Source organism: Anabas testudineus, chromosome 13 (assembly GCF_900324465.2).
Source record: "Anabas testudineus chromosome 13, fAnaTes1.2, whole genome shotgun sequence".
NCBI classification, from domain to species: domain Eukaryota; kingdom Metazoa; phylum Chordata; class Actinopteri; order Anabantiformes; family Anabantidae; genus Anabas; species Anabas testudineus.
Window position 1 is genome coordinate 3023677 of NC_046622.1, and position 24978 is coordinate 3048654.

At 42.5% G+C, this 24978-nt stretch overlaps 5 protein-coding genes across 7 annotated transcripts in view; 1 reads left to right on the forward strand and 4 right to left on the reverse strand.

The window, feature by feature from the left end:
* The window catches only part of mark4 (microtubule affinity regulating kinase 4), a 44725-nt gene extending 42195 nt beyond the window's left edge, over positions 1-2530 (reverse strand). For all 3 annotated transcript variants that reach the window (XM_026370227.1, XM_026370236.1, XM_026370242.1), the window contains exon 1: positions 1490-2530. In XM_026370227.1, the coding sequence (XP_026226012.1) occupies positions 1490-1537 (48 nt within the window). In that variant the 5' untranslated portion in view covers positions 1538-2530. The remainder of the gene's footprint in view (positions 1-1489) is intronic.
* A 3520-nt stretch (positions 2531-6050) lies between these two features.
* On the forward strand, positions 6051-9428 carry si:dkey-182i3.11 (insulin-like growth factor-binding protein complex acid labile subunit). Its single transcript, XM_026368231.1, has 3 exons — positions 6051-6185; positions 6449-6673; positions 7131-9428. Exons 2-3 carry the CDS (start codon positions 6458-6460, stop codon positions 8988-8990), a joined length of 2076 nt encoding a protein of 691 aa, XP_026224016.1. The 5' UTR covers positions 6051-6185; positions 6449-6457; the 3' UTR covers positions 8991-9428.
* Positions 9429-10319: 891 nt separating this feature from the next.
* On the reverse strand, positions 10320-15786 carry LOC113170634 (gastrula zinc finger protein XlCGF26.1-like). The gene is made up of 8 exons (XM_033326295.1): positions 15472-15786; positions 14189-14287; positions 13809-13932; positions 13276-13346; positions 12603-12713; positions 12058-12343; positions 11108-11853; positions 10320-10679 (listed from the first exon to the last, which is right to left on the reverse strand). The coding sequence occupies exons 1-8, from the start codon at positions 15613-15615 to the stop codon at positions 10413-10415; spliced, it is 1848 nt and encodes a 615-aa protein (XP_033182186.1). The 5' UTR covers positions 15616-15786; the 3' UTR covers positions 10320-10412.
* A 1374-nt stretch (positions 15787-17160) lies between these two features.
* On the reverse strand, positions 17161-20835 carry LOC117152944 (gastrula zinc finger protein XlCGF57.1-like). The gene is made up of 4 exons (XM_033326294.1): positions 20631-20835; positions 19349-19670; positions 18988-19050; positions 17161-18798 (listed from the first exon to the last, which is right to left on the reverse strand). The coding sequence occupies exons 1-4, from the start codon at positions 20751-20753 to the stop codon at positions 17333-17335; spliced, it is 1974 nt and encodes a 657-aa protein (XP_033182185.1). The 5' UTR covers positions 20754-20835; the 3' UTR covers positions 17161-17332.
* Positions 20836-20845: 10 nt separating this feature from the next.
* LOC117152943 (oocyte zinc finger protein XlCOF6-like) lies at positions 20846-24882 on the reverse strand. The gene is made up of 4 exons (XM_033326293.1): positions 24314-24882; positions 23655-24013; positions 23490-23559; positions 20846-23366 (listed from the first exon to the last, which is right to left on the reverse strand). The coding sequence occupies exons 1-4, from the start codon at positions 24729-24731 to the stop codon at positions 21769-21771; spliced, it is 2445 nt and encodes an 814-aa protein (XP_033182184.1). The 5' UTR covers positions 24732-24882; the 3' UTR covers positions 20846-21768.
* Between the last annotated feature and the right edge of the window lie 96 nt (positions 24883-24978).

Here is a 24978-nt window from a genome sequence, read left to right on the forward strand (position 1 = left end):
AAATCAATGCAAAGTAAATGGAGAGGTAGTTTCCTGTTATGACAGAGCTTCTATTCTGATTAATACCAGGAAAAAAGGCTTATTTATATGCAGCATCACCTTGTAAAGTGTTTCTGGATCCTAGCAAAGCCTGCCTGCAATAAACACCTCACTGTAACAATCCACACCGAGTCAAGAGCATGGTCAAAAAACAGCAGAGAAGGGTATAGAGAAGGGCAGCAGCCTCTGTTACATGGGGACAACCACCGGCTCAAAATTCAGACACTAAATGCTCCCAGACAGCGGAACATCAGCTTTATATCTGTACTTTCTCTGTATCCATTTTCCCTTCAACTTATATTATAGCCTGCAGTGTCCCACCCCAAATATGGCGTACTTTCAGCAGTCACTGTAGTAAAAGGTCAATGTGGACGCCAAGGAAACCAGCTAATTGTTGGGTAAATTCTGTGACAGTCATTATGAACCATTTAAACACCAGACATGGGAATCTGAATCATGTTGTGACAATATACCCTATAAACACCCCTTAGAAAAAAAGTAAGTTTTCTGTATTTAAGCAGATGATGCAGAGGGGTGTAGCCCTGACAAATTGTAATAGACTCACTGACAGTTCAGGCTGCTACTCTGGAGTAAGCTAGGTGTCCTTGAGACAAAGGTGGGGATTCTCTGTGCAGCTGCACTAATGGTGTCAATATATGCACAATACATGGTGAAAGGATATTAGAGAGAAGCTTAAGTCCTTACAAACAGCTTTCCAAAACAACAGTGAAATGCCTCTGGAGGACATTCACCTCAACATTGTGTCTCCCAGACGTTGGCAGAGACAGAAAAACATCAGCAGGACAAACCGGGCTACACTGACACAGCAGATTTTACCAGGCTCACATGAGCTGACGGGGGACACACTTTCATTAAACTGGACACATCAAACAAGGTGGAGAAGAAGAAGAAGAGCTGCAAGTAAGGGTGATGCAGGAGGGATGGACTGGCAGAAAAGAGATGAGATCAGAGATGGGTGCGGGGGCAGGCTGGGTGTGGAGAGGGCTGGGTGGCCTTGCATCAGATGCATTAATAATTGATCAGCTGGCGGAAGACAAACATGCGCACACTGGTGGGTAAAGGAGGAAGAGGTGAAATTGTAGGGAGATTTTTTTTTCTGTATGGATTAGTCATTGAATAACAAATCTATCCTGAGTGTAACCGGGCCAATCCCTCATCTACCTAGCCCTGTTCTCCATCTCCACCCTGGCAAGCTTGTGTGTCCAGTTGCTCCTCGTCCCAAATGAGCTAGGGGAGATTAGTGCGTCTGCGTCGCCTTGTTGATGGCAGCTGCTCTTTGCACATGGAAGACTAATCTCAGGGCCTGAGGCAGGTTATTACTATCGTTTTCTTCAGGAGCATAACACAACCTTATTGTACCATATGTATGCCATTTATCCTGCTGCTGGAGGAGACAAACACACGCCGAGTGTTTTAATGATCTACTTACGTGGTCCGGGTTCCGCTCGTCCCCAGGCAGTGCCGTGCGTAAAGACATTTTCGTCCCTGAGTGCTTTTCGCCCTCCAGAAGAAAAAAATCAAGTAGACTGTGGGTTTGTGTTCAGATTTGGTTAAAACACCCCAGATTGGGCTGGCTGTCACTCTTACCAAAAAAAGACCCCCACGTCTCATACAGTCCTCATTGTCACAGTCCGTGAAGGCAGCACAGATCACCAAGGCAGTGATCCAGCTTAAATTGAGTCGTTGAAAATCACACCAACTAGTTTGCTATAGCCACCTCATGTCTTTCTGGTGTTGCTGGTACGAACGAAGCCTGATCTGATGGAAAGGAAACAACCCAGACTGAACCCCCCACTTAGCTTTCCACTTCCCCCAGTCCTTCCCAGACGTTATCGTACCATTTCGGTGAACACGGGCTGGATCGTTCCCAAAACAAAGCCGGTGGTCACCGTCACAGCTGAATCGTCTTGTGGTGACAAAGGAAGGAAAACCCGAGCACCGAGGCGGCTGGTGTGAAGACAGGAGACCGTGTGTGTGCGACCACCGCGGGCTGAATGAGAAAAGGGGGTGTTTCTGTTTTCCTGTTAGCTAGCTAATAGGTTTTCTTCTGGGACGCAAACGTCAAAAAGGTGGCTCCCACGGAGAGACTGTCTCGAAAACAGAACCAGGAACCACATGAAAGAACAGTCATAGACGTACAGAGCTTTGGGGGAATAAAAAAAAAATAAAAGATAAAAACAGAAAATTGCGGTTGTGGTGAAGAAAGCGGCGGATGTAACAGCCCGTCTCCCTCTCAGTCCAGTCCGCCCTTCAGCGCTCTAGTTCGGCTCCAAAGTGCCGTTAAATGGGGGAAAATAGAAGCCGTCGGATGAGCAACAACAAAACACGAGTATTCACCTCCTCCGTGTGGGAAATGAAGCATTAGTTTGAGTGGAGGACGGAACCCGGAGTCAGTCCCCTCCACCTCCCGACGAACACGGCGACGAACACGGCGACGAGACGGCGACGGAGGGGGGACGTCAACGGCTGCTGCGTCGGGGACCGCGCACGCGCACGCGCACACACACGCGTGTTTTTTCGTTCACGCCGCCTTCAGGTGCTCCTCGTAAAGTCAGAGTTAACAGTGTCGGAAGTCCTCATTAACTTTAAATGTGAGTTTAAGTGATGATTTACTGGACGACGACTAACTTAACTTTTTTCTATGAAAACATTTTCGTGTGTTATTTTTATGACAAAATCCCGTAAATGCTTCTGCAAAACAACGCAGACTACAGCGCTTGTTTCCCATATGATACCATGATGTGGCCTCCTGGTGGATAAACTCACTGCATTTCCTAGAGATGAGATAATCTCCACATAATCTCTAATCTCCAGGAAATGATTATTATTATCATTACTTAGAGTTAGGAATACACAAAATGTCCAATTAAAAGATCAACCTTTAAGTAGACTAACAAGTACATGTTCTAAAATGTGAAGAAGAACAAAAGGTGAAAACGGTGTATTTTAAACACAGTAGAACTGTTTGACATGAACATACAGGCGTAGTCCAGATTTTTCAGACATGTGTCTCATAAATAAAGTTTCTGCTCAAATCTAAACTGTTCAGGCCTGAGTTTAAAGTACAAAGTGTTGGCCTAATAAATACTACCCATAGTAAAGTACTGGTTTGAATGGTGTTGGAAGTTGCTCATATGTGGAAATGACAATACTGAACTTGGACTTCATGAGATCTGTGGCTTTAACCTACCAGAAATAACCTACACCTCCTGGTCCATGTTTCATGTTCCAAACAACACCCTGATCCACCTTCCCCTCCTTGTTCTTAAAAACACAATCACTTCATCCATGCAGATATTAGTGTGTGTGTGTGTGTGTGTGTGTGTGTGTGTGTGTGTGTGACAGAGAGCTGTTAATGTTGCCTGAAGTCTGTAGAGACCTCCTACCAGGAAAATCTGCCTCTTGGATTACGATTAAGCATATTAAAGACAATTCAACCAACACTTATTCACAGCTCACACGAGTATTTAAACATCAGCAGGCTGTAAGTATTAACAGTCTGACTGCAATACTGAAGAAATTACACATTGGATGGAAAGTTAGATATAAGATTTGGGTTTCGCCTGTTCAGACTGTATTTATAGTTCTATCGGTGCAACTAGCAGGAAAACCAGAGAGTTGTCTGTGGTGAAGAACAAGCAACTGTAAAACTGAGAGAAGATGGAAAATCAAATTTCAATCAATCAGCACAAACACTGGCCATAACCTGTACAACCATCTGGAATGTCCTGCAGAAAGAAAGGTAGACCAAGGAAAACTACAACTGATGACGGAAACATTGTGAGAGCTGTAAAGAAAGACCCTAAAACAACTGTTAGTGACATCAGTAACAACCTCCAGAGGTCAGGAGTGAAGGACACAATCTACTGTTCACAGAAGACTTCATGAACAAAAGTACAGACGACACCAGAAGATGCAAACCTCTCATTAGCTGGAAGAACAGGAAGACCAGGCTGGACTTTACCAAAAAGTACATATATTTGCTGTATTATTTGTAACAGTATTTCTTGAATATAATTATAATGTTATGTGTACTGTGCAGGATGTAAATTCAGGACAGTAAAAATTCAAATGCAGTACATCCTAACATCAGACTAACTCATGTGAGTTCAGTAAAAGTGGACACTTTAAATGTATTTTTAAATTCTACTGTCACATCATTATCTGTCACCCCACAGACATTTCTGCATTAGTGGAGTACTTTACCTTCTGACTTAAGTACACTTTAGAGTATGTACTTCAACTTCAGTAAAGGGGTAGGGAAGGGGGTACTTTTACATGTAGTGGAGTACTTTGTAGGTACCTACTTGAACTTTAACTCAAATGCTGAGTTTTCTGTGAGCTCTACAACTTAGAAACAAGTCTTACCTGGACTGATCTGGACCTGTTGGAACGAACCCAGGGCCTCATCCTTGCCTCGCACCCCTACTTCCTGGTTATGACTGAGACCTTCAGTGACCTGAACCCCCACAGACTAAAAGGTTGTTGCAGGAACAAGCAGGAGAGCAACACACAAGCAGATTCACCGTCATCCCTCAGAGAACAGAGCAGAGGAAGCGATTTACCAGGAGAGCAGAGTGTGGCTGCTGCTGCTGCAGCTGAGAGGATCGATGGTGGAAAAAACAGCAGCAGTCCATTTTTCCATGGAGTCTAGAGTCTGTACTGAACACGGTGTTACACCAACACTGGCATCTCTGCCCGGTCAGCTGTGTATAAACCAATTAGAGGAAAAAATACTGCATGTGGAATGGTCAATACATCTAATGGGCTACAGAAAGGGAGTGGAGGGGGTGATGCTGGTGTTTTTACATTTGGGAGTGATGTATGTGTGCGTCAGCTAATGATTTGTGCTGCTCTGTGCATGTCAGAGAGGATTGATCCAGCCAGCGGTTCATGCTGACCCTGAGGACATCAACAAACACATATTTGTGTACTTTAATACATGTTATGACCTTCATTGATACCACATGTTCTCTGGCTCCTGAGCTAAATCATCTGAGCTACATGTCAAGTCACAGCCTCTTAGAAACTATAACCTGTACTTCCTATAACCCTAAAACCAGAAATTAACTCTTAAACTGTCTTTTAAAGGAGTGAGGACAAACAGACAAACTTAAAATTTGAAACATCACCTCTCTTAAGATCTAAAACTGGAACTGTTCCTCACAACTGGAGGTAAGACCCCCACCTCCATCCTCTTCACCCTCTCATGTCATCGTATCAGGTTATTCTAAATCTGACCAGTCTTAACCCCAGAACCCACTATTTAAAATTATGTAAAAATGTTTACAACATGTTTTAAAAATGTTTTTTCCAACTTTCTTGAACATAAATTGAACTTCCTCTGCTACAATTTCTTAGTGGGCATAAATAAATTTCACTGATCTTTATGGCTTCATGGTGTCAGGTCCTGTTGCAGGTGAAGTTTTAAAGAAATCTTCTTGAAAGCAGATTAAAGCAGCCTGCTTTTCAAAGTGTCTGGTAGCTACTTCCTCCAAACTGAAGTTAGCTGGTAAATGTACATGCTGACGTCATTTAAAGGCATTTAAAAGGAAGCACACATCACGCAAATGACAAGAAACTTCCCTCGGGAAAATCTGAAAACAGCCTTACTCCCCGAGTGACTGGTTTAGATGACTTTGTTATAAAAGGCTGAGGTTTGTGATTTTACTGATTAAAGCTTGTTAGTAGTCCATAATTAAACCAGAAAGTTAGACATGAACTGCACTTCAGACAGCTGTAACAACGAAAGAAAGAAAATATTCTCTTGCATTGTTTAGAAAAAAAATCAAGGCAAATAAGAGATGGAGAGAGTAAACTCATGTTTCATGTCAACACCACAGTGTTGAGGTGATATTAGCATCGACTGCCATCTAGTGATGAAAAAGATGGAGACTAGCGGTTTTTAGTCTCCATCTTTTAACTTGTGCTGCAAATGTTCTGACACACTTTGGTCAGAGAAGTGAAACTATAAGCACATCGTTCTGACAAAACAGCAACCACCTCCTGTTTGTGTCGGTAACTATTAAATGAGCCCCCACAGTCACGTATAAAGACTGTGTGCAGCCTGCCTCTGAGTTTTCAGCACAACCACGTCAACTTGAAGCAGTGCTTTCTCAGGAGAGGTAAATTCTGATTTTTAAGTATTTTCAATGCAAGGACACAAATACTGTACTTAATAGACAACTGTTTCCACCTTTCACTGTTTTAAAATTATAAAAAAAAATATATATATATAAATCTTTAAACTGTAATTTAAAGTTCAAAGTATCTCACAAAGCAAAGTAAACAAATAATGACAATTTAACAATGTGAAATTAATTATTTCAGGGTGTGTGAAACAGTTGGAAATGAAATTACTGAACTGTTTATTATCTGTGTTCTGCAGTAGCTCACCATGCTGGCAGCTTTGACCTTGGCCTCCACGGCTCTGTTGGTGTGGGCGACTGACTTCTGCCCCCGAACCTGCAAATGTTTTCACAATCTAACCTCGATTGGATGTCAGAAAAAAGGATTTCACCAGATCCCTAAGCTGCCAGAGAGCACAGAGGAGCTGTACATCTCATACAACAAGATACAGGAAATTCCCTGGCGAGGGATGGAGAAGCTGCAGGTATGAAACGTACTGTCCTCCGTTAGATCGAAACTCCTGCAGCAGCAAAGTCCTCAGCTGCATTTTTAATAGTTTCAAGGGTCGGCAGATGACCAGAAGTGTGATTTGTAGCTCATAGACACTTGTTTGCTAAAAAGAGCTGGAAGACAGTCGAACATTTTGGAAATACACCGTGTTGCTTCTTGTGAAGAGTTAGATGAGGACATCTGTATAGAAATTCACCAACATGTAAAATGTCTTGTATTTCAACTTGATGTGTGACTTTGGGATCTGTTTGTATTGTACTATTCTGTTTTTATTTACATTTTAAATAGCATCTTAATTTATTGCTTATTAGAGAGAGTCGGCTCAAATGTTTCCCTGTTTCAAGACTAAATGCTAAACTACAGAAAACCTGTGTTGAAATAAAGACTTTTAAAGAATAAAACATACAAACAATCCTCTTCACGTCCTGTAGGTCCTGGATCTGACTAAGAATCAGCTGCATATCTTCTTATCCTTCAACCCAGTTTGGCCCAGCATGCCGAAGCTGTCCAAGCTCTTAATACGTGACAATGGCCTGAAGTCTCTACAGCCGGGTCAGTTCTTAAACTGTGCTGCTCTCACTTTACTGGACCTGAGTGAGAACCAGATTAAATATCTACCAGTGGGATTCCTCCGCGGATTAGCTCATCTGAAGAAGCTGTTTCTGAATTTTAACCAGATTCAGATGCTACAGGTCGGTGGACTGGAAGGAGCCTTCGCCCTTACTGAACTCCACCTCAGACATAATTATCTAACACAGATAGAGGAAAGCGTTTTCGGGAACTCCACTTTGTTAGAGACACTTATCCTGTCAAATAACAAAATTACAAATCTGGGCGATGTCAGTTTCAGAGGAGCAACAGGTCTCCAACACCTTGATCTGAGCGGTAACCTGCTGGTCACTGTTCCAGCTGAAGCATTGAAGGATCTCACGAGGCTCAAGCTTCTGTATTTAAGGATGAACAACCTCACCACCCTAGCAGATGATTGCTTCTCTTCACTAAGCCTGCTGGTTAACTTAGACTTGAGCAACAACAAGCTGAGCTCTCTGCCTGAGGAATTACTGAGAGGTCTGATCCTGCTGAGTGAGCTGAATCTCAGTGACAACCTCATAGACTCTCTAACCTCAGAAGTCTTCAATGACCTTATCAACCTTAAGCTACTTGACTTGTACAGGAACCGACTGACCCATCTTCCGCTGGACATTTTCCAAAACTTGACCGACTTACAAGAGTTGCAGTTGGACAGCAATCACATCTCTGTCATACCTGTTGGGGTATTTGATTCACTGTCCAAACTCAATGAGCTACAACTGTCGCACAACCACATCCTGCAGCTCCATCCTGCTTTGTTCACCAAGCTGACGTCACTGCAGAACCTGTACTTGTACGACAACTCTCTGCAGCACCTTCCCAAAGGCCTTTTCCACAAAATGAGACAGCTCAGGGAGATAGACTTCAGTGACAACAACATCAGCTCTCTACATCACTCAGTCTTCCACGGTTTGGTGAGATTACATTCGCTGAAACTCTCCAACAACCGTCTCTCCTCCCTCCATCCAGACCAGTTCAGAGACCTTACTGGTTTAAAAGAGTTAACACTTGATGGAAACCACATTGGTAAACTTCCTACAGGCCTGTTCATGAATCTAGCAAATCTTACAGCTCTGGATCTGGACAACAACAGCCTCTCAGAGTTGTCTCCTGATGACTTTTTCAGGTTGACTCGACTTAAAGAGCTCAGGCTGAGCTTCAATCAGCTTCATGACATCCCGTTCAACACCTTCCACGTCCTCCGCAACCTCCGCAGGCTTCACTTAAAGAACAACAGCCTGGACAGTTTACACCCTCAGCTCTTTGCCCACCTTGCAAAGCTAACAGAAATACATTTGGATAGGAACAAGCTGAATCACCTGCAGCCTGACGTGTTTAAAGGACTCACAAGGCTGCACAAGTTGAGTTTGAAATCAAACCAGCTTAAAACAGTAGAGACTGCGGTTTTGGAGCCTTTGAGAAAACTTCACACTGTCTATCTGTCAGGTAATTTGTGGGACTGCACAAATACAGGTATTATCAACATCAGCTGTTGGGTTAAGAACCACACAGACAAAGTAGGAGATCAGCCCGCCTGCTTCTTCTACCCATCATCACCACTTTCTGTTCATACACCGCTCTCAAAGCCAGCGACAAAGTCCCCGTTGTTACAAGAACAGTGCTCTGCAAGTGCTGCACGTTCACCTTCATTTCCTCTAGTAATGCTGACTCTGCTCACAGCGTTTCTCAGCCTACCGTGACATCCTTTGCAGTGGTTATAACCTTTGTGGACTGCTGCTTTTCATGTGTGCTCCTAGTTTTAAATGATTTATTTCAGTTTAAATATTAAACAGTGTGTTTCCTGTTATATACTGTTATCATGCAAAGGTGTATATTATACTAAAGCGGAAAATGACCCAAAATAATAATAATTGAACTGACATCAAAAGTGAATTTAATGTGAATATAACCATTATAAAGGTGCAACACAGTACAGCTACATAAGTATGTTCATAAATCTTGTGGAAATGTGTATGAGTTGATTTAATTATTAATTAACAGTAAACAATGAAAAGTAGTGCATTATCACTGTTATACAGCTTACTACTGGAATGAACTGCAACACAGGGGTGGGATTTAAAACTGTTAAAACTAAATATATATTAATAATGTCAATAAAAGGAGAAACTCATAATATTAAAATTTCTGTGTTTTCCATTTTATTGCACAGTCAGAGTTGAGAAATAACAAATACGCACTCAACAAAAAAGTTACTGATGCCAACAGTTTTACAAAATATATCTTTCAGTATCTCAGCCAGCGTAGCAGTTCTTCTGACGGACACAGGATCCAGTTCTTCATGTTGGTCCAACTTAAACAGGGTTCTTTACAATCCTGAAAAAGCTCCATACATAAAAACGTACTGACATTTAACAGCTGCCAGCGACATGATGCTACAGATTAATCACAGCTGGTGGGATTGCTTTGAATACATTAGTCCCATTGGCCACGGAGCCAAAAATGGTACAAAAAACTAAGAAAGAAGACAAAATGCATATCAGCTTTTCTCCTACTCCGAGAGAAACAAGTCATTATTTAGTTCAGTTAATGTCAAGGAAATGTTTTTAGAAGCTGATACGGCTGATTTGTGCATTAGTTGTTGTGTCGTGTTAACAAAAACAAAGATTTGAAATTCAATCCTTCTTTATAACAAGTTGAAACCTGGACTTTTACATCTACAAGCAAACAAATGCAGTAAATACAGGTTCCTTCAAACATACCTTGATCCTCTGGTAATATCAATTATTATTTATTAAGGTTCTTTAAATCAGAGGAAATACTTCTGACTATGATTTTAGGATTATTTGTGTGTCTCGTTGATGATTTATCTAGTATCTTTTTTAAGCTGCTGTACCGTTTGCTCACTGCTCAGTGTCAGGTACAAGGCTTAAATTAAAAATACAAAAAGTGCTCACTTAAGTCTCCACTGTGCTGCGCCAGTTAAAGGCTGAGAAACCTCAAGTCAACGCTGCAATGAAACTTAACCAGTTTAAAAAATGCAACATGTTCCCTTATTTTTCCGTCCGTTCAGTCATTTCCTCCTCAGCAGCTACAGGGAACCTCACGCCATCGATTCTGCCCCCAGGGCATCACGTCATTCACGCAACTCACGCAATTCACCTTCAGACATAGAAACACTTGTGGTCCTTCAGGTTCCTCAGGTAGGAAAAACTCTTCCCACACTTGTCGCACATGAACTGCTTCTCCCCGGTGTGAATCTGCTGGTGGGCTTTCAGGCTGTTGCCCTGGTTGAAACTACGTCCGCACGTGTCACAGCTGAACGGCTTCTCCCCGGTGTGGATACGCTGATGTCTGTTCAAATTGCCCGTGTTGCTGAAACTTTTTCCACATGTGTCGCAGCTGAAAGGTTTCTCTCCTGTGTGGACCACCTTTAGAGGAGAGGGTTGTAAAGAGAATTCTCTGTCACCCTCCATTTGAGATGCATGTGCAGTATAGAGACTGTGTGGTGCTGTAGAATGTGTGGCTGAACCATTTTAATCATTGAGGACAGTCTGGTGCCCGTTTAGAAATTAAATTCAGCTACAGTCAAATTATCATAATCATTATGTGGTCAAGTGTCTGCTATGATGTGCAGTGAAGTGCAACTTATATTTGAGGCTTCTAACCAAATGATCATGCTGCTTTATCAGGGCCCATGTTTACTAAACATCTCACAGTAAGAAGTTACTGATGTTCTACTTTTAGAACTTAAAGACAGAGCAGTTTACACCCACTAGGTGTAGGTCTTTCCAAAAACTGCAAAGCCACAGGGACATTGATATATTTTCTATGCATTATTTACAGCTAATAAACCCACCTGATGTGATTTAAGGCTGCTGTGCTGTGTAAACATGCGACCACATATGTCGCAGGAGAATGGCCTCTCCCCGCTGTGCGTCTTTAGGTGAATCTTCAGGTAACTGGACGACTTGAAGCTCTTCCCGCAGAGCCCGCAGCTGTGAGGCCTGTCCACCGTGTGGTGCTGCTGGTGCGAGCGCAGGTCAGTGATAGAGCTGAGCCGTCGGCCGCAGAGCACACACGTACACGGGATAGTCGCCGCATGTGTCTGTAGATGTTTGCGTAGAGAGTCGACACAGGCTACCGTCGTGCCGCATGCCACGCAGGCCAGCGAGTTCTCTCCTGAATGAGAGGTCTTCTGGTGCATCTTCAAGGCACTCTTCTGGATAAAACATTTGCCACAGGTCTCACAGCTGAAGGGACGCTCACCAGTGTGTATCCGCTGGTGGCCTTTCAGAGTGTCGGCCTGATTGAAGCTTTTTCCACAAGTCTCACACCTGAATGGCTTTTCCCCCGTGTGTATGCGCAGGTGGCGCTGCAGGTTACCTTGTATTGTGAAGCTTTTGTTGCAGTACTGGCAGTTGTAGGCACGCTCCCCGGTGTGGACCATCTGGTGCATTTTCAGGCCGTGGGCTCGGTAGAAGCTCTTCCCGCACTGTTCGCAGCGAAATGGCCGCACCTCAGCGTGGAGACGCTGGTGGTTCCTGAGGAGCTGCTTCAGGGTGAAACCCTTCCCACAAACATCACAGGTGTGTGGTCTCTCACCTGCACAGAAGAACAGTGAGCATTAGATTTGAAAGCTTCTCTAATAAAACCCTTTAATGCCCAATTAGAGAAATAATGTCATGAAATCATGAAATGTGACTGTACGTCCTGGTCCTTTCAGCTCCTTTTAGTTCTTCGTTTTGTTCTTAAAAGATCATTTTGAACATGTTTTGTGAGGCATCAAACATAAAGCTGACAACTCACCGGTGTGCAGCAGCATGTGTGCGTTGAGGCTGCGCTGGAATGAAAAGCCTCTACCACACTGAGAGCAGTGGAACGGCTTCTCCGCGTTCGCCCCGTGCACGGCCTGGTGGGCTTTGAGCTGCAGCAGCTTGGTGAAGGTTTTCCTGCAGTGTTTGCAGCTCAGAGGCTGCTGGTTCTGACTCTGAGTGTCCTTCTTCACTCGGCCTCGATAAGACCTGGGTTTAACAACACGTTTAGGTCTCGTGGTGTATCCTGGGTCGACGCCATCTGGATCTTCATGCTCAAGCTATGAAAACAAAAACTTTAAGTGTTGGTTTGGTTTCCTTTTCTTGTGGACTGATGATTATTTGATTGATTATTCTATAATACTCTCAATTATCTGGTGTATTTCTTCACATATTTCAACACACACACAACACACACACACACACACAAATGTTTCACATAATAAACAACAACAACAAACAATAAAATACTGTAACTAACTAAGAGGTGAAAATGACTCACGAAACATATAAAAGTCTAAAGGTGTTTGTGAAATGAACCTGGTAGTCTGGGTCTCCATCATCGTCCTGGCCCAGCTCCTCTCTGTTCTGACAAGCATCAGACATGGCCTCCAGTCCTTCCTCCTTTATAATAACCTGTTGGCCACTGTCCTAAGAAAAAGAACAGAGACGTAAGGACTTAATGAAAACAAAAACATATGGGCACCATCTCCCTATAAGACCTTTACTTTCATGGTATAAGACACTCTCCCAACCTGTTCCATCATAATAATATCCTCATACACAAATTCAGGCCCATAAAGAAACTGTTCTACATCATCCTGTACAGGTTCTTGACCTCCAGACAACTATTTTTAACAGTCTAATCTGCACCACCACATATGTAGATAAATACCAGTTGAGTTATTTTAAAATACCCTAAAAAACAGACTGAATGAAATAAATATGCCAATAAAAGTTATAGCAAAAATAAATGTAGTGGACTTTCTGGTTCTTTCTACTCCAGATGTCCAGGTGTGAATGAGCAACAAGACGTTAGAGACACAGCTTGATGGTCAGAGCAAGTTAATAAAATCCAAAAATAAACTACGATGCGACAGCTCATATGGCGCCTGATTCAGGTTTCAAGAGCAATAATAATCTGTTTTTACTTCTTACAAGGTCAGGTCTAAATGACGTGACAACATCTATGCAAGACAAAACAGAAATGTACCTCATACGTTCTGCCTTTCCACAGGTGAATTATAGGCGATCTCTTCACTCCAGCATCAACACTGGACACAACTATAAAGAATTCAAGATATTATTAATATGTGCTTTTGTTGAAACTCAATGTCAACACTGAAGCTTCTTTTACAGGGTTAAAAAGGAGGAAAGTTTTCTTCACATGCTTTTTAAACCAGCTTTGTTTCAATGTGCTGTAAACGAGCAGATCTGATTAAGATTGTCCTTGTTCAGTGTTCGTGTTAAATACATTCTTCTTACATGCTGCTCTAAAAGCAATAAACAAGACAAAACAAACAAATAAACAAAACAACAAAAACAAATAAAGAAAAACTGAATTAACATCTTCACTGTATTATAGGCAGTTGTAATGTTTAGTTTAAAAGTATCATAACAGAGAAATTTTACTTTAAGTTGACAAATCTGACAAACTGGTTCTTTACAATCCAACAAAGCATCATAAAGATAACACACAAATAAAACCATTTTTAAAATGAATTATCGACAGGACGAACTCTTCACCTCTGTGACTCTTCCTCCCTGAGCGCTGGTTGGTCTGAACAGTCGCCCCATCTGCTCCTTCCACCAGCTCCTCCACCTCCAGTCTCCTCCTCAGTTCCTCAATCTCCAACACACCCTGTGACACCTAAAAAACAACTTTTTTAAAACGGAAATTAAGACAAATGTAGAAGTCTTTCTACTCATCTGACACCAGATTTTACGTACACGGGTATTTTTTTTTTAAAACTTGCTTTTCCAACTTTGTCCGTTTCAATAAAATCTTCATCCACAAAAAAGTGGAAAAAGATGCTGACAAACTGTACCAACAACAAGAGGCAGTGAAAAAAATACCCGTGTATGTGTTGACTAGGCCTAGGACGACTATCAGCTGAGTGACGTACTTCCAGTCGCAGCAGAGACGAACATTCATGGAAAAGCTGGCAGATCTTCTCCACAGCTTCCCGAGCCAGAGACGTCATGAAGATGCTGAGCTGGATCACCTGATGGGAAGAATCCAGTTCACAGTTAGAGGAAGATTTAACCCAAGTACAGTGTCATGGCTGAATAACGAGTAGATAAACACATTTATCCTTTCAGATAAACAGTGACAGTGACAAACACACAATGTTAAATATCTACCCATTTCAAATACACACTTTTTTTATGATAGCGTAATATGTATTTGTCAGAAGCACTGAGCTGAAATGATGAATATGAGACTGGTTGCCTGTGTGAAAATGACATTTAAGACACAATTCAGATGCTTTAAAGTAAACATAGTTACATTACTATAAAATAGTGTCAGTTCAACACTCAGGACTTTAAGAGAGACAACTGAAAGAGGTTTCTTTCAGTTGTTATACTGCAGGATTTGTATAATATCTGCAGATGATGGCGGAAAAGTATAATAAAACATTTTAATGTTTTAATTTTTACTACTTCAGCTTAATAAAGAAAAAATCCATTTGGATTTTTACTTGGATAAAGAAAGCTATTAAAAAATGATTGGTGTATTTTTACGTTCATCTTATTATACATTATTATACATTTACAGACTAAACAACTGACAAATAACCAACCTAACATTACAAAGTGACTAATGAAATACATGATGATTTTCTTAATAATTCTTATTTATAGATGATCTGTGTGTAAAAACGACAATATTTACTTTAGTGGAACAATTACATAAAAAAAATAATCACTTTTTATCAGAGTTACATTTTAATCTAAATACTATCAGGTAAATGCAGTAAAGTGATAGTTTGATGCAGGATATTATTATAATATTCTGAGTATTTGTACTTTTAAATTCCACTTGCTGCTAAATGAAACCTGTAGCTACATCTTTTCTAGACATACAGCAGATAGATAGGCCCAGGCCGGAGCTACACCTCAAAATGGCGTCCAGTGATGGATTCTTCTCAATTGTTGTGCAAAACTCACATTTAATTTTCATTTAACTTAAACACATGACCAGTCCCGGTCCTGTAGTCGCTATTAAACTGGGTTTCACACTGGTTGAAGGAGGCTAACTGTTGCTGCTAGCTAGCTCTTCTATTTCTACGATCAGCTGTTTGTCTAGACAGGAGGGAGCATCAGCGCGGACGGAAGGATGTCACCAAAACAACAACAACAACGACGAAGCTCACACCGGTGATAAACAGCAGATACACGGTTTTACCTTCTCCGATTCGTGCGTGTTTTCAGCCGTGCACGGTGACACTTGTGTCGAAGAGCAGCCGCCGATAACTTTGCTCATTTCCATGACAGCCGAGTTCACCATCAGCTCCAAAATGGCGCCTACCTGCGCCTCTAAATTTGACATGTTGACCGGTGAACGCGGCGGCTGCAGGTGTAGTTTAGAGGATTAGAAGTATCTTATACAACAAACTGTTGTATAAGATGCTGTTTGGTGACACACAGATGTTCGAGTAAAGAAAGTCGAGCCGATAGAAACCAACACGGATCCTAACTTCTCCTTCCAGGTCAGGTTTTCAAAATAAAAGCACGCAGCTCCTAGTCAGCGTTGAACCCACCTCCCTGTAAAATACAATTAACCTGCAACTAATCATCCAGAGGAGCATGTAGATGAATCACCTCTAATGCACATCCAGCTCAAAACTATTTAGATCTGTGATCTTATTAGACAAGAAACCAATTATTATCAATATAAAAGGTACAAATTGACACTAATCCACTTCAGAGGATTTTAACTGAAGCTGTTGTTGCAGACTTAATGTGATCTTTGAAGCAACAATATCATTTAAAAAAAAATGAAAGTGAAATAAGGTCAGAAAAGCAGAGAGTTGGTCCAGAGGTGGTAAGTAACTAAGTACATTTACTCCAGTAGTATACTGCAGTAGTTTTGAGGTACTTAATTATCTTCATATCATGTTACTTGTTACTCAACTACAAATCAAAGGAAAATATTGTACATTTACTCCACTACATTTATGTTTGCATCACCAATTACTAGTTACTTTTTGTAGGTATAAATAAATTATAAATTCACTTCCCAGTGTAGGAATGATTTTTTACTTCTTCACACTGACAAAACTGAAGAAACAAAAGAGTTGTATGTAAATATAAAAACTGTAGTAAAATCATTATTGACACCATAAATTGTCTAATTTATTTAAGCCAGTGAGGGAAAAAAGCTGATACAAGCTTCAAACTATTTTATTTTGAAGGTCTTACCGGAAGTGTCCCTATAAGAGCGTTGTTTTCTCTGATGCGTTCACTGACCTCCAGTGAGCAAAATCGGGAACTGCAGCTCACACTTCAAATATGAACATTATTCATTTCACTGTGTAAAACTGGTTAAAACTATTAATTAAAAGTTGCTTTAATAATCTGTTTCCACTATTGGCATAGTGACGATTTTGCTCAGTAAAATCAAAATAAATCAAACAGGTCAATTTAACTTAATTTTAAATTAAATAGCAAAAATTATCACAACATTTTCATCAAAAGACCTTTGTTGTTTTTTCATATGCAGCTGATGCAAATAGGTTATTAGTCTGGTTTAATGTCCCTGTTAGTCTTTTTGGATCCATTTGACTAAGTACTGTAATTGTGTTGCTTGAAAGTAGTGTCTTCTTTTCCAGCTTTATGTAAATCTATTCCAGATCGCAGATTCTGTGAAAGCTCCTCTTGGCAAGGTATAGATCCCATAATATTCTTCTTGTGCGGAGAAAACTCAAACTCATTTAAGTTAGTTTTTGTCAGTCGAAGTAGCTCTAATCCACAACTCCAAACTAATTTTCTTAGCACCTCACTCCAATTAGCTTTTTTTCATATCACTATGAGGTTTTTATTGTTGTTCTCAATAAAGACACAAAAGATCTTAATGTTTTGTGTTATTATTTTAGGTAAATTATATTTGTTAATACAGCACTCTGCAGTTAGTGAACTTATATCAACATATAATATGACTGAACTGAAAAAAAGGCATATAACTTAAAGCAGCCTTTATTTAAGGCAGATGTTTGATCAACATTAGGTGAGTCTCTTATTGAACTGCAGTGACAGACTTCCTTGTGCTACGTTTGGGGAGCAGCGAGCGTGTTCTCCAACATTTTCTGGAACTTCTCGGTACAGTTATGTTTCTTCAGCAGTCTTGAGTCTGAAAATCGAAGTCCACAGCTGCTGCAGGAGTACGGTCTCTCCCCTGTGTGGACCTGCATGTGAAACTTGACGTGTCCGAGCTGCCTGAACCTCACGCCGCAGACTTCACACTCGTACGGTTTCTCCCCCGTGTGGATCCGTAAGTGTCTGAGGTAGTTTGTGTAGATCCTGAAGTCCTTGCCGCACTGCTCGCATTTATGCGGTTTCTCTCCAGAGTGCTGCAGTCTGTGAGACTTGAGAGCCTGGAGGATGATGAACCTCTTCCCACACACGTCACAACTGAACGGTCGCTCCCCCGAGTGGCCTCGCAGGTGGTAGTCGTATGTAGCTTTGTAGAAAAAAGACTTCCCACATGTGCTGCAGCTGTACTGCATCTGACCGGTGTGGATCAGCTCGTGTCTCTTGAGTGAACTCGCAGTGTCGAAGCCCTTGCGGCAGGTCTTGCAGCTGAACGGCGTCACGTCCACTGTCGTTCTGTCCTGTCGATAGATAACTCTGCGGCTACTTCGCTCCAGAGTTCGTCTTCTGACGACCTGCCCGTGTCTTTCATCGTGAGTGGCTTTCTGGTGTTTCTGCAGCTGGCAGTTGTACAGAAACGTCTTCCCACACAAGTCGCACATAAACGACTTGGAAGCACCGTGAAGGAGCATGTGCGCTTTGAGCTTGTTGTCCTGCATGAAGGTCAAGCCGCAGACTTTGCATCTGAACGCTTTTTCCCCTGTGTGAATACGAATGTGTCTCTTCAGGTTGTGCTGCAGCGTGAAACCGGCGCCACACGTCTCACATGTGAACACTTTCCCTCTGTGGACCGACTGGTGCGTCCTCAGGGACCTCCTCTTTATAAAAGCTTTGCCACACACACTGCACGTGTACGGATGCTCCCCTGTGTGAACGCTCCTGTGACACTGCAGCGTGAAGGCGTACCTGAAGCTCTCACCGCACTCTGAGCACTTGTGCGGGTTCTCAGCGGTGTGCACGGCCTGATGAGCCCGCAGGTTGTGTTTCGTTTTGAAGCCCTTCCCGCAGGTGGAGCAGACGAACGGCCTCTTGTCTGTGTGCACGAGCTGATGGGTCTTCAGGTGCATTTTGGTTTTGAACGTCCTCTCGCAGAGCTGGCACTTGAAGGCTGCAAACTTCTTCTCCTCATGTCGCAGCAGGTGGTACTCAAACGACGCCGTGTTCCTGAATTTCCTCGGGCACTGGTCGCAGGCGAAAGGCCTCTGATCTTTGTGAGTGTTCATGTGCTTCATCAGATGAAACTGACGGTTGAAACTCTTGTCACAGACATCACATACGAACTCCTTCCCCGTCTTCCTGACCTCTGCTTCCTGCGTGTGTTTGGGTTCCGACATGTTTGGTGGGGTAAAATCCTTTGCAGCATCTAGACCGGAGTGAAAGATAAAAGTTAAAGAGTAAAAGACACGTGTCACAGCTGCAGCTCCAGAACTGTCTACACAGGAGACGTTCAGGAACAGCACAGAATGTAGGACAACAGCAGTGTGACACTCACAGAGACCTTTAACCAAAGTATTACTGTGGATTATCTCCAGATTTTACTCTAGAATCTCACCTTGCCTCGTGGGGGTGGAGGACTCCGCTTCACAAGTCACTTCTTTTGTTTCTTCTCCACCACCTGAACAAGAAATGAAACAGGAATAGGAAAGTATAAAAACACATGAACACTGACATATTTCTCAAACCCTGGCTGATAAAACTGATGCTAGATATTTAAAGAAACTGCACAAACGTGAACGTCTGATGTATTTGTAAATGTAAATGTCATGTAGTTTCTAATTTAGTGTAGTTATTCATCACTAATATTGGAATCGTGAGGATCGTCTCTCCTTCCTGACTGTTTGAGAGGAGTCATTTCATCATCTGCCAACTAAAACCACATTTGCCTCCTGTGCGTACAAGAAATGGTAACTTACCAGCATCATGTCTGCTCCCAGCAGGACGCTGTGACTCTGCGACTCCCTCCGAGTTCCTTTTTAACTTCCCAAACGGTTTCAAGGTGTAAATCAAGCCGCTCTGCTCGAACAGGACCGGGCAGCCGTTCAGGACGTTTTCTCTCCACCTCCTGGCGTTTTCAAAGTTCTCAGTCACGGCCTTCAGCTCGCTCTCCAGCTCTCCCACTTTGGCCTTCAGAGTCTGGTTTTCGTTGTGCAGCATCGAGGAGAGCTGGGAGAAAACGGCGCTGATCTTTCTCACTGCCTCCCGTGACAACACTTCCACAGTGCTGTCCAAATCGGCCTGTGAGGATTCAAATAAAGCAATCACCATCATCATTTCTAAATATATCTATATTCTATATTCCATAATTAGCTACACGAGGGTCCTGACAGCTTTAGTTACAGTTACTCAATACTAAATATGTTGGTAATAAATAAGTAACAAATTGGCTGGCAGTAAATAAGCATTTACATTAGCTGGCTTTAATCATTCTTTTGTTATATTTTTCTCACTTTTTAAAATGTATTTACAGTTTGCAGCTAACGTAAAATTAGTTCAGTCTATTTTCTCTTTTAAATAAGTTTCAGCATTTGCTGTTTATGAACTAGAAACAATTACAAATTTCTACATAGACACTGTTTTTGGGTGATTTTACAAAATTAAATGATCAGAAATTGTTTTATTTTATGAAAAGTGGCAAAAAGTGCTGTCAGTATCTTCGTATTTGAAGTTAATTGTAGAACATGTACTTTAAGAGTTTGAAGTGGTACTTGTACTTTTTTAAACAAATACTTTTACTTCTGCAAAACATATGACGCTATTCTTTGTGTATACATTTAAAGATTATTTTAGACATGAACATATTTCTGCTTAAGATAAATGTTAAATACATAATGATTGATCTCAGTGTAAATTTAAATTTTTATAAATCTGCACTGGAAAGAGGAACATTAATGAACCCTGAGTTTTATAAAACTGTAACATTAATATGAAACAAAAATGCAACTTGTTTAATAAAATGATGTTTTACCAACATTCACACACCAACGTGCAACATTTTCTATAACTTTAACTTTATTTGCCGTTTAAGAACTTTGTTTTGTTGATGTTAGCTCGCTAGCTAGCTGCTGTACGTCAGGACTGTCCGCCATCTTTGTTACGCGGTGCCCCGTCCTCGGGTTTACCCCGTGAGTCCAATCTCTCCCAGTTGTAGCATCTCTAACTCCAAACAACAGTAATAAATAGACACCGTTTACTCACTTTACGTCTCATATCTTGCTCCAGTCCTCCATCTTCTTCTTGTGAATTTCCGATCGCAACCGCGGTCTTAACCGCTGTGTCCACAATTGACTTAGTTTCTGAGTAAAACACCTTTTCTGACATTTTCACTTCAGTTACCGAAGAGAAACAGCATCAGCGCCATTTGCTCCGGAAACGGAAGGAGTAGCAAAAACAGATTTCAAAATAAAACACGGTGATTGCAAATTTTCTTTAATTTTGCAATTATGACCAAAACAAAAACAAAAAGCACAGTGTTATAACACTGAGACCTGAACTTTACATTAGAAATTCATTTAACAATTGCTGTTTTTGAGAGCATTTCATATTATTGTGAATACACAACATAAATTAATTTGAAATAGTTTAAGAAATCTCTTAAAATAACAACAAACTAAAAAGTGACCTTAATGTTAACATCAATTCAACTCAACTGGAAAACGAAAGCAAAGCTTCTGAAGATAACATCTAGCTTAACTCTATAACAGTTTGTGCATCCAGAAAGCTCCATTCATCTTCAAATGTGATGCATGTTTAAATGACCACAGCGTCCTACAAAGTTAAACAGGCAACTACTGTTAATTGTACTGAATAATAATAAAATAATGCCATGAACAATTCTGCTAATAGCTCTATCAAACACTGCATTTGTTGATTTTGATTAATCCCTTACTCTAACCTAATAGAAAGTAATAATAAGCGAGTTACCAGAGCCCTGAAGTGTTAAAACAAAAGCTATAATTTTATTATATGAAGCACCCTTTGCCATTCTGAGGCTACACCAAGCAAATGTTTTGCACTGTTGATTTAGCAGTCAGAAATCATGAATAAACTGTCTAAACTTCCAACACCAGCAATTTAATTTCTGTCAACACAACATATCTCAGGGTCATTTATGAAGGCGGACGACACACGTCAACATCACCATGTTTATACATAACGCATTTCTGCCACATTCACACTTCTCACAGGACCTCCTGTTGTGTTTGATTAATTACATTTCAAGTCTATTTTCACATTTCACCAGTGACGCTGTGCTGGTGTTTCCAAAATGGGTATGACCTGCATTTCGTTTTGTACTTGAAGGCCTCGTGGGCAGACAGAGGAGCTGCTGTTCATGCTACACCGGCTCTGTGGACACGACGTACGACCCGTCGCAGCTGTGCTTCTTGAGCTGCCTTGAATCGGAGAAGCCCCGACCACACTGCTGGCAGGAGTAGAGCTTCTGCCCGGTGTGGACCTGCAGGTGGGACTTCAGCTGATTTGACTGGTGGAACTTCTTTTGACAGTACACACATTCAAATGGTTTCTCACCCGTGTGGATACGCAAGTGTCTGTAGAAGTTTCCGTCGGTCCTGAAGGCCTTTCCGCACTGGTCGCATTTGAACGGTTTTTCACCAGTGTGAATCCGCTCGTGCTGCTTCAGACTTCCGGCGTGGAAAAACCTCTTCCCGCACACGTCACAAACAAAGGGCTTCTCGCCCGCGTGGCTTCTCTGATGATAGCTGAATGAGTACTTGTTATGGAAAGACTTCCCACATACGCCGCAGTTGTACTCCTTGTGCTCACTGTGACCTCTTTCGTGCAGTTTGAGTGAACATGCTGCACTAAAACCTCTCAGACATATTTTACAGCTGAACGGTTTCACCAACTTGTTTTGCCGTCTGCTCATGAAAACTCGCTGTGTGTCGTCTGCGTTCTCGTTCCTCTCTGCATGCACGTACTTCTGATGTATCACCAGCCTGCAGTTGAAGAGGAAAGTCTTCCCGCACAGATCACACATGAAAGGCTTTTTGGCACCGTGGATGAGCATGTGGCACTTGAGCTTGTTGCTGTCTGAGAAGCTCTTGCCACACTCCTGACAGGTGAACGGCTTCTCACCGGTGTGGATGCGAAGGTGCCTCTTCAGGTTGTTATTCAGGCTGAACCCCGCCCCACATATGTGACAGGTGAATGGTTTCTCACCTGTGTGGACGACGCTGTGTCTTTTCAGAGCGGTGCCGGTCCTGTATGGCTTGTTGCACACGGTGCACACGAACGGCGTGTCTCCCGTGTGTTTCCTCTTGTGAACCGTGAGGGAATGGGCGTATTTGAAAGTCTCGTCGCACATTGTGCATTTGTACTTTTTGTCGGTCGAGTGAACCATCTGATGGAAGCGAAGAGTGTCTTTACTCTTAAACTCCTTCCCGCATGTTTCGCACCTGAACGGCCTTTCATCAGAGTGGACAGCCATGTGACACCTCAGCTGGACAGACGTCTTGCAGGTCTTGTCACAATGCTGGCACTTCAACGGCTTCTTCCATTTCTCGTGGCGCAGCAGGTGGTTTTCCAGCGACTGCTCAATTCTGAACGTTTTCCCACACTGGTCGCAGGTGAACGGCTTTGGTGGTTTCAGACGCTGGTGGCGTTTGAGGTGATTCTGAAGCGACTGTTCTTTCCTGTACGATCTCTTACACCGGGGGCAGGGGAAGGGCAGCGGCGCTTTACTCGTCTGATGACGCAGAAGATGATTCTCCAGAGACTTCTTTTCCAGGAAACTTCTGCCACACGTTTCACATGGAAACGGCTTCTTGTGGACCCTCAGGTGTTTGTTCAATTCACCTTTCCAGTGGAAGCCGATGTTACACTGCTCACAGAAGAACCGCTTCACTGCCTGCGAGTCTCTCTTTCTTAGCCTTTCGCCTGACCCCATCTTCTTTTCTTCAGTGTCAGTGGAAACTAGAAGTGAAAATATACTAAATTAGTTATTAACAGCTTTTTTTAAGCGACTAACTGCACATGCTTCACAAACTGTACATGAAATTCTCACCTCCTTTAACAAGCAACAATTTAAAGTCATACCTTCTGCAGCTTTAGATGTTGGCTTCCTGATCCTCCTGGGCCTCCCTGAAGGCGCCTTTTCTACAGATTTCTGTGACAAACAAAGAAAAAGAAATTGTGTTTAATTTGTGAGACTTTGACGAAACCAGTTTTATCTGACAGCTGAACAAAAAACAGAACTTCAACCTTTTTCTGAACTTTGTCGACACCATCAACGGTGCTGGAGTCTGGACTGGGGACGTCTTGTGGCATCGACCCCGGAGAAGCTGCCGGTTTGAGGATGAGCTGTGTTGTAGCCGTTGACGGTGCAAGGGTTTGGGTGACGACTTGGCTGGCACCCACCAACAGCAACGTGGGAGCGGAGCTGACTTTCCCGACAAAAACCACTGGGGCCACTGCTGGTTTGGGGACAGACACAGACTCGTCCGAAGAGCCCGGAATAACTTCAGTACCTTCTGCTGAAACCAGTGCAGGGTTCGAGGTGGGTTCTTTCACAGCGACCACAGGGGAAGCTTGACTGGTGGAGACTGACAGCACGGGGGCTCCTATGTTGATTCAAAGACACAGAGACATGATGTCTGAGCAAACTCATTTGGTGGTCTCACGTCTTTCAATTACCTGCTAATGCTGTTGGTGGTTTGACCTCCAGTTTCCCATCCATGCACTTGACAGTATAGTACTGTATTTACTATTTGTCCTATTCTTTATTCTAGTCTTATATGTACACACACATATATATACATATGCTCAGTGTGAAGGTGACTGACTTTGTTGGAGCTCAGATGTTCCCTCCTCAGTTCTTATTTCCTAAACGCTGATTACAGGTGAGTTTCACGTGTCCTCACCTGTTACTGAGCCGTCCTGCAGCAGGATGTGTGCCCGGCCTCCCGGGGTCTTGTCGCTGGCTCCACTGATGCTCTTCAGCTCCTTCTCCATCTGCTCCATGTCTCTGCCCAGCTGACCCACTCTGGCCTCCAGCTCCTGCTCCAGCTGCCCGGCTTTCCTTTCCAACACGTCCTCCAGCTGCTCCACTTTGGACCGCAGAGCCTCATTCTCCTCAGCCAGCTCGGACGTGAACTCCGTGAACGCATTGTGGATCTGGATCACCAGACACCTCTCTATCTCCTGGATTTCTCCGAACTTCGCCTCGTCCCACTGCGCGTTTGGCGCCTCTTCCGCCCAAACATCCCTGAACACGGACACTGTCGCCTGGATCGCCGCATCTACGATCGACGCCACTTCGAGACTGTATTTCGCCTCCATTTTACTTTACTCAAAGTCAACACTCATCCCGCGGTGTCCGCCAGCTCGTAACGCATTTTAAAACGAAACACAATTTAAATTAAAGTAATTTGGACCTAAAACACAACAACAATCTTTCTTCCGTGTTAACACCAGCGATCCAATATGGCTGCCTGTGCGCCTCTGAAAAGAGTCCGTGTTGCACATCCGTTTCCGGCGTCACGTCTACATTTCACAATAAAAGCTCCAGCGTCCCTACTCAAATCAT